General features: G+C 38.0%; 1 protein-coding gene across 1 annotated transcript; it reads left to right on the forward strand.

Annotated features, from left to right (window-relative positions):
• The first annotated feature begins 11,387 nt into the window (after positions 1-11,387).
• LOC128099532 (olfactory receptor 13-like) lies at positions 11,388-12,326 on the forward strand. The gene has a single exon (XM_052721496.1). It carries the CDS (start codon positions 11,388-11,390, stop codon positions 12,324-12,326), a length of 939 nt encoding a protein of 312 aa, XP_052577456.1.
• The last annotated feature ends 1,555 nt before the right edge of the window (positions 12,327-13,881 follow it).

Genomic DNA, 13,881 nt, shown 5'->3' on the forward strand with positions numbered 1-13,881 from the left:
ACAGCTGCTAGGAGGGAGAGTCAGTTTTCTTTAATAATGGGTGTGGCCCCAGTAGGTTGTTCATGCTACAGTGGATGACACATCCAATGTGCATCAACAGTATAAATTGGACTCACTGGATTCTAAAAAAAAAAGGAAAAAAGAAAGGACACCAGTTTGGAAGGGTAGAAAAGGAGGGGTCAGTCTGAGAGAAGCTGAGAAATGGGGGCGAATAAAACCAAATGCATTGCACAAACTTCTCAAAGATCTAATAAAAAATGAAAAGAAACAGAATCACCATCCTCCTTCATTCCAAAGAGCATTGGATAAGATGCAAAAGTAGCTGTTTAGTGCCTTTCACAAAGGAAAAAAAAGAATCAATAGGTAAGTTTATTAGAGAGGCAAAATTAAAATCAATATAAGAAAATATTTTCTCACAATATGAGCTGTCTTGTGAATGGCTGTGGGAATATGAAAAATTCATATTGGAAAGCCATTTCAAGATTCTCTCCAAGCTCTCTTCAATCTTTAGCATTTTATGATCTCATAACTTTTTACTTTTTTTTAATGTGGAAGAATTTAAGCTGATTTGAAAGAAATTTGTAATGATCCAAAGATGTTTAAATAGTGACTCTGAGAAAACATTTAAAATCCTGCCGTGTTCTTCTGAGGACTGAGCAGACTTATCAAAAGAAAAACTCAAGCAGGAAAACATAGCTGCATATGCTCCGTATTTGTAGTTCTCTTTAATTCCCATACCATCACAAATATACTTATAAATGCATGTGGTTTCACATTTTAAAATATCAGTCATATCTCCAGTGATAACAGCTCAATAATTGTGTTTAGCTCAATAATTTTTGTGTTTTAAGCACAAATCAGTGACAGATGAGTCAGAAATAGAGCAAATAAAAAATATAAAGTCAGCTTCTACTGTAACATAAACTCTCCTGTGGGAGAGAAACAGAGCACACATACAGCCCAGTGAGAGGTGAGGACACCATGGAGTTAGTGGAATCTTCAAGATGGCCTCAGTGTAAACAGTGTTCTTAAGAACTAAAGAACTTCAACTACTTGATATAATAATGAGAAACTATAGCTGAAAATCTTTCTTAAAATTGAAAGATGAAGGACAGCAGGGGGAAACTCTCCTTCAATGGTCTGCCACAAACTGTCTTGCTTTAGAGTAGCCCTATGAGAAAGAACTACAAGGTGAAGTCATGACATCTCATGGGTGTTGTGCTCAAACACTGCAGTCAGCCACCTGTTGCAGGCATGGAGCCTGAGTACACTCAATGTCTTCTAAGGGAAATAATTCAAAATTATTACCATGAGAAAAGGGGAAGAGACAGGGAGAGTACCAGCCCTATACAATAACCCATCAGCACAGTCTCTGAAAGTAAGACAGGTATAAATTGGAATACGGAGTTCCATCTTATGGCCATTATCTTGTGCCATCAGGAATGAGCTTTCTCATAAATACTTCATATTTGTATGTTTTGAACACGTAAATAGATTTTTTTAATGTATAGCCATTACTTTAAATGGCTATATAAGAAATTACCAAGAAAGGAGGAAACAACAGATCACTAAAGGGCATAATACAATTCGTAGAAGTAAAACATATGGTCACTGAAATAAAACTAAACTTGCTCAGTTGGGAAGAAATTCACCAAATGTGCTAATTTCTAGACTAACCACATAGAAGGAGAAAAGTGATAAAAAACAAACAAACAACAAACCAGAAGGGCTAGGGAGATGGCTTAGCAGATAAAGTGCTTGCTCCAAAGTGTGAGGACTGCAGGGCTGATCCCTAGAACCCATGTGAATTCTGGGTAGGAATAATAGCTGCATGTAATTCTAGTGCTTACAAGGCAGAGACAGAGGACCCCTGGAGCAAGCTGGCTAGGTAGAGCAACTGAACTGGCAAGTTCTGTCTTCAGGAAACCCTCTCACCATCTATAATGCAGAATGTGATCCAGAAAAAATAAATGACATTGTTCTGTTGCCTCCCCAACATGCATGCTCATACATGAACCCACACACATCTGAATACACATAATACATTTACTTAGTGGATAATCCTTTTAATATGCTTTTGAATTTGGATTGCAAGTATTCTATTAAGAATTTTTGTGTCTATGTTCATCAGAGAAATTGACCTCTAATTTTCTTGTTTTTTTTTTTAAACTTTCATTTCAGTTCCAGGTAATACGAGCATCAATAAAAGTATTTGGAAGTTCTTTCTTTGTCAATTTTATAGAATAATTTGAAGAGTATTGGCATTTGTTTTTCCTTAAAGTTCTTGTAGAATTCTGAATTGTATCTATCTTGCCCTGTGCTTTTATTGGTTGGGAGATATTTTAACTATTGCTTTTATATCTTGGGTTTTAAGTCTACTTAAATTATTTACTTCACTATGGTTTAATTTTGGTAGGCCATGCATATGCAGAAATTCAAGTTTAAAGGAATATAGATGTTTAAAGTAGATCCTTTTGTCCAGCCATGACCATTAACGTTTCCACCACAGACATGAGATAGACAATTTTTACAAGATTTTGTATCCAAATACATTCATTTTTCTTTCTTGAGTGATAGTTTAGCAGAGTATAAAATTATAGAGTAGCCCTTTCCTCATCACCTTGAATATTCTTTTCTGGCATCTGTTTGGCAAAGGGGATGTCCTCTAATACAATACCTACTATTACTTTGGCATGATGGCATGAGTCTGCCACCCTAAACTGGGAGGACAGGGACAGATGGACCTCAGTGGATTGGTGAACAGTGAAGCCCCAGACCCAGTTAAAGACCTCATTTCAAAAAGTGATTAACAAGGTGAAGTGATTAATAAAGACATTCAAACACAGCCTCTGGCTTCTACAAGCTACATATATGGGCAAGTTCATTAGCAGAGGGGGGGGGGAGAGAGAGAGAGAGAGAGAGAGAGAGAGAGAGAGAGAGAGAGAGAGGAGTAACTGGGTCCATTTAACATTGCTTGTATGTTTGTGTGTATAAATGTTTAGAGCTAACCACTTGGTATTGGACCCATTTAGAGTGATCATCTTTGAAGAAGACTAATTCTCCCTCTCTCAGTAGTTTTAATTGTCTATTGTAGCATGAATCTTAACAGTTCTTATTAATAAAATCAAACCTGAGCCAGGTATTGGGGTGAACTGGAAGATCAGAGAACCAGAATAAGCCACAGCTACCTCACCTCACCAGATCCTCAGCTGGTCTTGTTTCCTCAGACTGGAGGCCTCAGAATGGGTCTCAGCTGAACTGCTGCTCGAAAGCCTGAATGCTTAACCAGCCTAATGCTTAACCAGCCAAATGCTTCCAGTTTCTGGTCCTCACACCTTATATACCTTTCTGCTTTCTACCACCACTCCCTGGGATTAAAGGCTTGCTTTCTGTGATTAAAGGCATGATGAGTCACCATGCCTGTCTGTATCCTTGAACACTTGGATTTCTGCCTCTGGAATGCTAGGATTAAAGGCGTGTGCTACCACTGCCTATCCTTTATGTTTAATATTGTGGCTACTCTGTCTCTGACCCCAGATAAGTTTATTAGCATGCACAATATTTGGGGGAATACAATACCACAGTCTATAGCTCTTCATTTAGTGGAGGGGTCTTGTGAGACTTCCTCCTTCCTCGCTGGAATTCAACTGGTGTTGTTATTATCCAGGTCCTGGTTTGGCAACCATACTGCTGATGAATCATGGGTACAGCTTCCCCGTCATGTCCAGAAGATACTGTCTTAGAGCATGCAGCCTGGTCCTCCAGCTTTTACAGTCCTTCTGTCTCCTTTTCTGTGATGTTCCCTGAACCTTAAGTTCAGGGCTTGCATTTCAGATGTACCAATTGAGGCTGGTTACCACATTGTTCCCTATTCTCTGCATTTTGACCAGTTATGGATTTCTGTAATGACCTCTGCTGCAAAAAGAAGCTTCTTTGATACAGGTTTAGAGCTATACTTATTTGTGTGTATAAGAATAAGTATTTAGAATGCAATCAGAAATTGTTTCCTGTTGAGTCATGAAACTAGCAGTAGTAGGTTCTCCTTTGGGGCCTCTAACCTCTGCTCTAGAGAGATACAGTACCAGATATGAATTTCCTCCTACTAAGTGGCCTTAATACTTCTGGAAACCTGTCAGACCATGTACAGGACAGGCAGGTGTAGACAAATTTCTAAGTGGTCTTTATTTTATTTTTTGGTTTTTCGAGACAGGGTTTCTCCGTGTAGCTTTGCGCTTTTCCTGGAACTTACTTGGTAGCCCAGACTGGCCTTGAACTCACAGAGATTTGCCTGGCTTTGCCTCCCAAGTGCTAAGATTAAAGGCGTGTGCCACCACCGCCTGGCCTAAATGGTCTTATTAAATAAAAAATTTGGAGCCAAATATAGGGGTGAAAGCCTTAGAGAGATCAGGGAAATAGGGAAAACCACCAGCCAACCTTACCTCACCAACTCTGTAGCTTCCAAATGCAAGCTACTTCCTGTCTACCCACGCCTTTATATGCCTTGCTTTTCTGCCCTCTCACTGGCTCTTAGCCCAGCCACCTCACTTTCTTGTCACTGTCTGTCTGTACAGACCTCCAGGTCTCTATGGTTGGTACTGGGATTAATGACGTGTGTCACCATGCTTGACTCTGTTCCCTAGTATGGCCTTGAACACACAGAGACCCTGCCTGTTAAATGATTGGATTAAGGGCATGTGCTGCCTGACTTTGTTTACATAACATGGCTGGCCTTTTCTTTCTGATCTCCAGGCAAGCTTTATTTATCAACGCACAAATTATCACCACATTTCAGCACAAATAAAATATCACCACAGGCAGGAGACAACACAATAATGGGCTAATGATAGTGGGGCCAGTCATGCATACCTGTTACCCTCTATTTAAATCTGAGGTTCATATCAGTACCTCAAAGATAGACTGAGGGAGTGAAGAGACTTCTTTGTTTCTCTTCCAAACATAGCTACATTGAATAAATCTTTCTCTTCTTTCCATTAGTATTTATCTCTTTAATTGGTTTAATGAGTTCATGTGGCCAAGTGTGGTCAAGTCCAGCTCCTAAGACTTCTAGGGCTTAGCCTCTCACCCTAACAACTATGACAGTAGTTGCTGTGGCTATCACTCTGTATAAATAAAATGCTGATTGGCCAGTAGCCAGGCAGGAAGTATAGGCGGGACAAACAGAGAAGAAAATTCTGGAAACAGGAAGGCTGAGTAAAAGAGATGCTGCCAGCTGCCACCATGAGTATCAACATGTAAGATACTGGTAAGCCACGATCCATGTGACAAGGTATAGATTTGTAGAAATGAGTTAATTTAAGATAGAAGAACTAGATAACAAGAAGCCTGCCATGGTCATACAGTTTATAAGTAATGTCAGTCTCTGTGTGTTTGTAAGCAATATAAGTCTCTGTGTTTACTCTGTTGGACTGGCGGGTGAGAGAGATTTGTCCTGACCGTGGGCCAGGCAGGACTGGAAAAACTTCAGCTACAAATAATGTCGGTGATTAAACAAAGAACCATCTGCATTCTAGGTAAGTACTCTACCACTGAGCAAGTCCTACTGTTTAGAGTTCCAGAAATTGCCCTGGTTCTGAGACATTCCTGATTTCACTTGTTTTTAATATTGTTTTCCTTTACTCAAATAAATTCTACCTCACATAATTGGCTTAAGGAATTTGTTCATTATAGTACTGTACTTTCTGGACAATTATGTATCCATTTTCCATTTTTTGTTTTCTTTGTTTCAAGACAGAGCTTTGCTGTGTAATAGCTCTGACCATCCTAGAAGTCACTCTGTAGACTAGGCTGGCCTTGAACTCAGAGATCCACCCGCCTCTGCCTCCCAAGTGCTGGGGTTAAAAGCATAGACCATCACCACCCCTGGACATTTCTTGTTTTCAAACAAGTACAGTGTAACCTTGACTTCGCATGGTCAGGAGTGTGTCTTCCTGAACGAATATAAATAAGTATCCCTAATTAAAACGCTTTGCTCTCTCGGTTCTGAGAAACCTTGATTTGAGAATTATCAGAATTGTCTTCTTTGTTGACTGACAAATACTGAATATTTCTTCATACTTTTGTTTTTAATTGTGCTTACTGGCTTTGTACTTACCAAGGAGGAAAACTCTTACATTCAGTTAAGGAATTAAATGAAAAGATTAGTTAACTACACATTACAATAAGGAATTTAGTAAAATGTCTCTAAAAATCAATAGTGAATATTAAAAGGAGGAAATACAAGTTCTGAGAAAAAATTTATATGTTTGATGTAATAGATACATAAGATATCCTATGCTCAAGAAATAAAGCAAATATGTTTCATTAAAATCATTACAACAATTACCAAAATTGATTATATATAAAGCAATAAAACTTATATTTTCAGAGTCAATACTATATGAACTCATTCTTTATAGTGATTATAAATCTAAAATTATCAATGAAAACAATAAAAACTGAAATTGTAAAACTAAAATATATGTATAGATGTAATTTGTCTCTAATGATGAAGCATTGATAGTTCTAAATAATAAATTTGAAATGTATAATTTAAATAGTAAAATATATAAATTTACAATGAAAATTATATTGAATAAAAGAAGGAGCTGGAGAGATGGATCAGCAGTTAAGAGCACTTGCTGCTCTTTCAGAGGACCCAGGTTCAATTCCCAGCACCCACATAGAGGCTCATACTTGTCTGTAGCTCCTGTTCGAGGGCAGCTGACACCCTCACACAGACATACATGCAGGCAAAGCACCAATGAACATAAAACAAAAATAAATTATTAAAAGAAAAAGGGCACATTAAAAGAAAACTTAAATGTTCAACTCAGAGGTTAACAATGACCATAGGACATTATTTACATAGGAGCAAATGTTATTTTAAAAGTTTAAGATGATCAAAATGAAAAAACGTGGTTCTTTTTTATATTAGAAAAGCCAATATAAGCCGGGCGGTGGTGGCGCACGCCTTTAATCCCAGCACTCGGGAGGCAGAGCCAGGTGAATCTCTGTGAGTTCGAGGCCAGCCTGGACTACCAAGTGAGTTCCAGGAAAGGCGCAAAGCTACACAGAGAAACCCTGTCTCGAAAAAAAAAAAAAGAAAAGCCAATATAATAGATAACATCCTAGTAAGAAGATGGGAAAATATAATCAAATTAGAAACAAAAAATTAGGGGAAAATGCACTGATTTTTTTAAAAATGAAATAATAATTCTGTGGATAAGGTGTGTTTCAATAAATTCCAAAAGATAAAAGATAGCTTAAACTTAATTATGTAAAAATAGAAAATTTAGGCCAGGCAGTGGTGGTGCATGCCTTTAATCCCAGTACTCAGAAGGCAGAGCCAGGTGGATCTCTATGAGTTCGAGGCCAGCCTGGTCTACAGAGCGAGATCTAGGACAGGCACCAAAACTAGACTGAGAAATCCTGTCTTGAAAACACACACACACACACAAAAATGTATATATAGAAAATTTAAATAATAAAATTTCAGGAAAATGACTTTATCATAAGAATTTTCTAACTAAGAAATTCCAATACATTTTACCAATCTTCAAGTAACAACTAATTGTCTTGTTATATAAAAGATTTTGAGACTAGGGAAGAAAATGACCCAGCTCACTTTATGAAGCTAGCACAAAATTGATAACAAACATGGAAAAGGACAGTAGAAGAAAAGGAATTGGTTGAACACATCTCAGGAATGGACCTAAACACAAACCTTGAAGTGCAGTAAAGCAGAATAGCAATATTAGGGAGAAAATGTGGTTTATGTCTGTATGTAGCGACCTGGACAATCAACAATGGACAGGTAAGGCTGACTGGTACCGTTAGACGTGCACCTAAGCAAGGGTGCAGCACAGGCTCTCGTCACCAGCCAGCCTCCTAGTAAACATTTCTGAACAGAAGCCCATTCTAAAGTGACCATGGGTTATTGTTTTCCCTATTAAATAGAGTTAGATCATTACTTCCTTAGAAGGTTGATATATACAGTAAAATAACTAATATAGTAAAATATATATTTTGCCTCTTCATTTTTGACTATGAGAAAAGAAACAGATAAATGAATCAAAGAAATATTTAAGCCACAAAGAAAGACATCATTAGCTGTCTCTGTTACAGTCCATGAAGTTACAAAGCAGGGTCAGCTCATCTGTGTGTAGTTCAAGGAAAGAAAATAGTAGTACTGATAGCTCTGGAGGAATCTTAACCTTTTTCCCTCTCTGGGCTCAAAATCACTAGAAATTGAAGAAGAGAAATTGTTTCCCGGTGAAATATTCCTTCTTTGTTTGTGCCTAGTCAAATTTACAGAATAATAGTTAACAAGTCCCTTTGGGATATTTTATCCACTTTCTTGACTCCTGAACATGTTCCCCACAGCTGCTGTTGGTATTATCTGGTCTTATTTTATGAATTACATTCCTTATGGGGCCTTGAGCTACACACACATGAGCACGGGCACACACAAACACACACACACACACACACACACACACACACACACACACACACACACACACACACACCTGTTTAAAGGAGCATTTGTTAGTGAACATGGAAATGGTTCCAATTTCCCACTGAATGCTATTTAATCTATTTGGATGTCAGTAGGTAGGGATGTTTTGAAGATCTTGAAATTATAATAAATCAAGTAATTGCACTACATTGAAGGCATCCTGACCTAGAAGTCGTCGTATTGATTCTTGAGTATGTGATCATGGACCACAGTGAGTGAGGACAGCATCAATATTCTCATCTTGTCATAAACTTTTCTCCAGGGAAAACCAGAGTTAAGAGCAGTGACAGCCCTTTTCAGTGAAAGGGCCAAGCTCTGGTGTGTGTGGTGGGTATCTTTTCCTCCCCTTTCCAAATTCCAGCATATATTAGGAGGTGGCTGGGCCACAGGAAAATAAAGTCATCTCATTTGAGAGAAACTCCATCTCTGGGGTCTGCTCAGAAGAAAAGAATTTCCACACTAACAGCTACTTGTTTCTCACCCTCTGTATTCAATGTGTCTTCACTTATTCATTTGTAAGTTTGAGGAAAGTTTCTTCTATAATCTAAACTTTATTTATTATGCAATTTTAGACAGAACGGAAAAATACAGCTGAAAAGGTAACTATTACTGTCTATTCTTTTTAAAATTTCTGCTATTAATAGACTTAGTTACCAAGACAATCTGAAAGCTATCAACTCTTTAGATACACCTAATATGGGTAATTTTCTTTGATGCTGTTGCATTTATTAAAATTGTCAGATTAGCTCTTTGAGAGATTTTCTCATAAAGATTTCCATTTCTTCATGAAATTACTGAAAAATGGGCTAATGACCCAGAACAAAAGCACTCTTGAGGATATATTCTTGAATGTGAAACTCCTTTTTCTGAGGGAAAGAAGTGGGAGAATTATTGTGTGTGTGTGTACCTTTCAACAAGAAGGTTACCTGTGCTGGCGAGGAGGGATACCTCCTACATCTGCCACCACAGCATATAGCAGAATATAGTGCATGTTCAGCAAATGTCTATGGGTTTTACAGTGTGTGCTTTTGTGAATAATTAACTTAGATTAGTGCTCACTGGGTTGTTCTTTTTTATTTGACTCTGCATTCATCATATGAAATTTTAGAAATATCTTACAATGAAGGTAACTTACTAATATATTCTAAACTTTAGGTAAAGTTGTTTTGAACATGAAAGCAATATTTTATCTTCATTGCTTCCAAATATTAGCGAAAAACTGTATTGAAATAAATAACCACTTTTCTATACATTGGATTAACTGAATCCTCTAGTTGAATTAGCATCCTATTTTATCTCCTCCAATGATACAGGAATCTGTCTTTAATAAATGGTTAATGAATCTCTCATGTAAAAGATCAACTGGAATAAATTTGAATCCTTATAAAGCAATTACCTTTGTGGGAGATGATTCCAATAGTCACAAATACATTTCATGGACTAAGATGATATTGTCTCTCTATAATTTCTTGTATTTGACTTAAAGTAAAACAAAAATTTATTCACTCTTGGTCATGAAACCTTTCAATTATTAAAATATAGCTGAGACATATTGAGAGGAACTAAGTTATGAGTTTTCTGATATTTTTAATTTTAAATGTGAAGTTCACATGAATTCTGGACTCTCTTTTGGAAGGGTTTTAAACAACTGAACAGCTGCAAAAGAAGATACCACTGGGATCATAAGGTAATTAATTTACATTGTCCTTACCTATACATAACAAAATATGAATCTACAGTGAAGGTCTAAGCTCTAATCTTTGGTTCAGATCAACATTTTATTGAAAGCGTAAAAATATCATTAAATTATTTACATAGCATTTTTACTGATGAAACTGGATGGAATAGGCCAGAATAAAAGACAATATGACAAGTACACTGAACAGTATTAGAATTCAGGCAAATAAATACATGTACTCATTTTGAGCTTGTGTTACACAGATGTTTCTTAAGCAGGATCTGGGAGAGACAACAGAATTTTCTGAGTGTGGATAGGGAAGTATATGTGTATAAAATGAAGTATAGAATGTAACAGAAGCAAAGATAACTCTGTTCTGACCCTGTGCCCATCTGTGGGAACAAAAATGAAAAGACCCAGTGGTCCCTAACATAAGCTTAGCTAGAGTTATAACAACCTTCCAATCTCTCTATGTTATTCAAGTGTGACATTATTGTTTGCATCTTATTAGTACTGAAATGTAGGCCAGTAAAGATCAAAATTATAACATACTTTGCATTTGTAAGAAAATTTGATACTTCTGTCATTGGCATGCTCACTCCTCACCTTCGTTCCACATGAAAATGACCATGCACAGCACACATGTACCCACCTGTCTGATGCAACTGAACCATACATCCACCACCATGATGGGAACTTATGAACACGTTTTGATGAAAACTGCTTTGAACATGAAAGCAGTATTTGCCGAAAATGTAATATGGTATTAGCATTTAGAGTATAGAATGCACATTTCCTTCTGATTCATTTGGAACATACAAAAAATTTTAGTTAGTGATTAGCAGGTCAAGAATATCGTGAAGGTCCTTGATTCTTTTTTTTTTTTTTTTTTTTTTTCTGGAACTGGGGACTGAACCCAGAGCCTTGCGCTTGCTAGGCAAGCGCTCTACCACTGGTTTGCCCTGGAGGAGGTGGGCTGGGGGAAGGTGAGGGGGGCAGGAGGGGGGAGAACAAGGGAATCCATGGCTGACATGTAGAACTGAATTGTATTGCAAAATAAAAATAAAAATAAAAGAATATCGTGAAGGAATTTCTGAAAAAAGCACTCACAGGTGCACTGTTTAAAAACCTACCTTGAACATTCACACTGTGTTCAAACTTGGTGAGGTTCTTTGTCTCTTTCACAGGGAAATGGGAAATCATACCTCGGTTACACAGTTCATTCTCTTGGGATTTCCGCTCAGCCCAAGGATGCAGATGTTCCTCTTTGCCCTCTTCTCCCTGTTCTATGCCTTCACCCTGCTGGGGAATGGGACCATCGTGGGCCTTATCTGCCTGGACTCCAGACTCCACACTCCCATGTACTTCTTCCTGTCCCACTTGGCCATCGTTGACATGGCCTATGCCTGCAACACTGTGCCCCAGATGCTGGTGAACCTTCTAGATCCAGCCAAGCCCATCTCCTTTGCTGGATGCATGACGCAAACCTTTCTCTTTTTGACATTTGCACACACAGAATGTCTGCTCCTAGTGGTGATGTCCTATGATCGGTATGTGGCCATCTGCCACCCCCTCCGATACTCTACCATCATGAGCTGGAGAATTTGTATTATCCTACTGGCGACTTCCTGGATTTTAGGAGTTCTTCTGGCCCTGGTCCATCTAGTATTACTATTACCACTGCCCTTCTGTGGATCTCAAAAAGTAAATCACTTTTTCTGTGAAATTATAGCTGTTCTCAAACTTGCCTGTTCAGACACCCACATCAATGAGATCATGGTTTTGGCTGGGGCTGCGTCTGTGCTTGTGGGACCATTTTCTTCAATTGTGGTCTCTTATGCTCATATTCTGTGTGCCATTCTGAAGATCCAGTCACGCCAGGGGCGCCAGAAAGCCTTCTCTACCTGTTCCTCCCATCTCTGTGTTGTTGGACTCTTTTATGGTACAGCCATTGCCATGTACATCGGGCCTCAACATGGGAACTCCAATGAGCAGAAGAAATATCTCTTGCTATTCCATAGCCTTTTCAATCCTATGCTCAACCCACTGATCTATAGTTTGAGGAACAAAGATGTCAAAAGTGCTCTGAAGAGGATGCTCATAAAGGAGCATACCTCTCGGGAGCATTAAAGAATAAAGACCTTGTAAAACTCTTAGAATTACTTTCATTCAATATTGACCGGGACATGTAAACTTGTTCAAAGGCATACGTTCCATTTTCTTACAAGAGCCTTCTCATACTTTCAAAGAACCTCCCTGTGTTTCATCTTCAGGAGCACAAGCAATCCAAACACACTAGCATGACAGTAAACTGGCTTTTAATGTGGCTAGAAGTAACCATCAGTCTCACCCAGCTACCAACCATGTGAGCCACAATAGCAACCAGCCTGAAAGATATACCCACTGATACAATAGTGATAAAAAAAAAAAAAAAAAAAAAAGCAAAAGGATGCGTCAATCCTGGCAAGAAAAGCTAGAGTCTGCTTAAAGATGAACACGTGAAAATAGAGTGGGATGGGAGTGAAGTGGTAAACAGGAAGGCAAATTGGGCACTATTCAGTGGCTGAATAACTATAAAGAATCAATAGAGTGAAGGATTTTTATTTTGCTGAAGACGCACAAATCATGAGTTCATCTCAGTGAAAGATCACAAGCCAAAAATTCATGTGAGCACTTCTCAGGATGAGGTATAAAACATTTTCAACACACCCTCTCCCAACTAGTGGGCCTTGTCTTCTCTCACTAAGTGAGCAACTATGACCTTGACTTCTGGTAGTCTGTTTTAATGTTGTGCTTTCTTGGACTTGATATAAATGGAATATAGGCCCTCAAAGCGTTCATTGTTTTAATATACCTTCTCTCAATCATTATTCTGTTTGTCAGATTTGTCCATAATAGGTGGAGGTATAGTTTGTTCATATACATTGTGTTCTATGAACACATCACAACATATTGATTCTATGTGGGGGAGATATTGGAACTGTCTACAATGTGAGCTGTAATAAACCACTGTTGTGTAAATGTTGTGATACACATCTTTCAGAAGGCATGTGTGATCACTGTTTTTGGATATACAGCTAAGGGAGTATTGGGTAATGGATGTCCTAGACTTGGATCTTCTTTACTATGAATGCCTGACTGTCTGGCTATGAAATTATTATCATTTACTCATGAGCTGAAATAGCCTCAAACTGAGCAAGAATTGATAATGCAATAATGAGCTGAATGCTGCGTCTACCCAGCTGGCTTTGCAGTCTAAGAAGGGTGCTATTTTGGTATTAATTTTCATAGATATATTACTGGCTCATAAGCCTATCTAACTTTCTTCTGGGCAGAACAAACAAGAATAAGGCATGCATTTATTCCTTTGTGATTGATTTCATCTTCTTAATGAACAACAACAAAAACCTGGAGTGCCAGGGGAAATGAAGTTTAAGTTATTAAATTGTATGTGGGAGTAAAAGGATTTTAAACATTTAGGTTGCAATATTTTAGCCTTGTCTGATATAATAAGCTTGGAGAATAAACCTGGGCCTTGGATCTGTCAGGCACTCTACCACTGAGATATGCCCCTAGCTTTAAGTCTCTTTTTAATCTAACTTTATTCTGATACCTGTATTGATTTCCCTAGAAGATATATTTGATTTGGGTGAGGGTTGGACATTTTAAGATAACTTTGATATCT

Source organism: Peromyscus californicus, unplaced genomic scaffold (genome assembly GCF_007827085.1).
Source record: "Peromyscus californicus insignis strain IS unplaced genomic scaffold, ASM782708v3 Scaffold_6__1_contigs__length_162567912, whole genome shotgun sequence".
NCBI classification, from domain to species: domain Eukaryota; kingdom Metazoa; phylum Chordata; class Mammalia; order Rodentia; family Cricetidae; genus Peromyscus; species Peromyscus californicus.

Coding starts and splice junctions, on each gene's coding strand:
- LOC128099532 (XM_052721496.1), top strand. CDS start 11,388: ATGGGAAATCATACCTCGGTTACACAGTTCATTCTCTTGGGATTTCCG.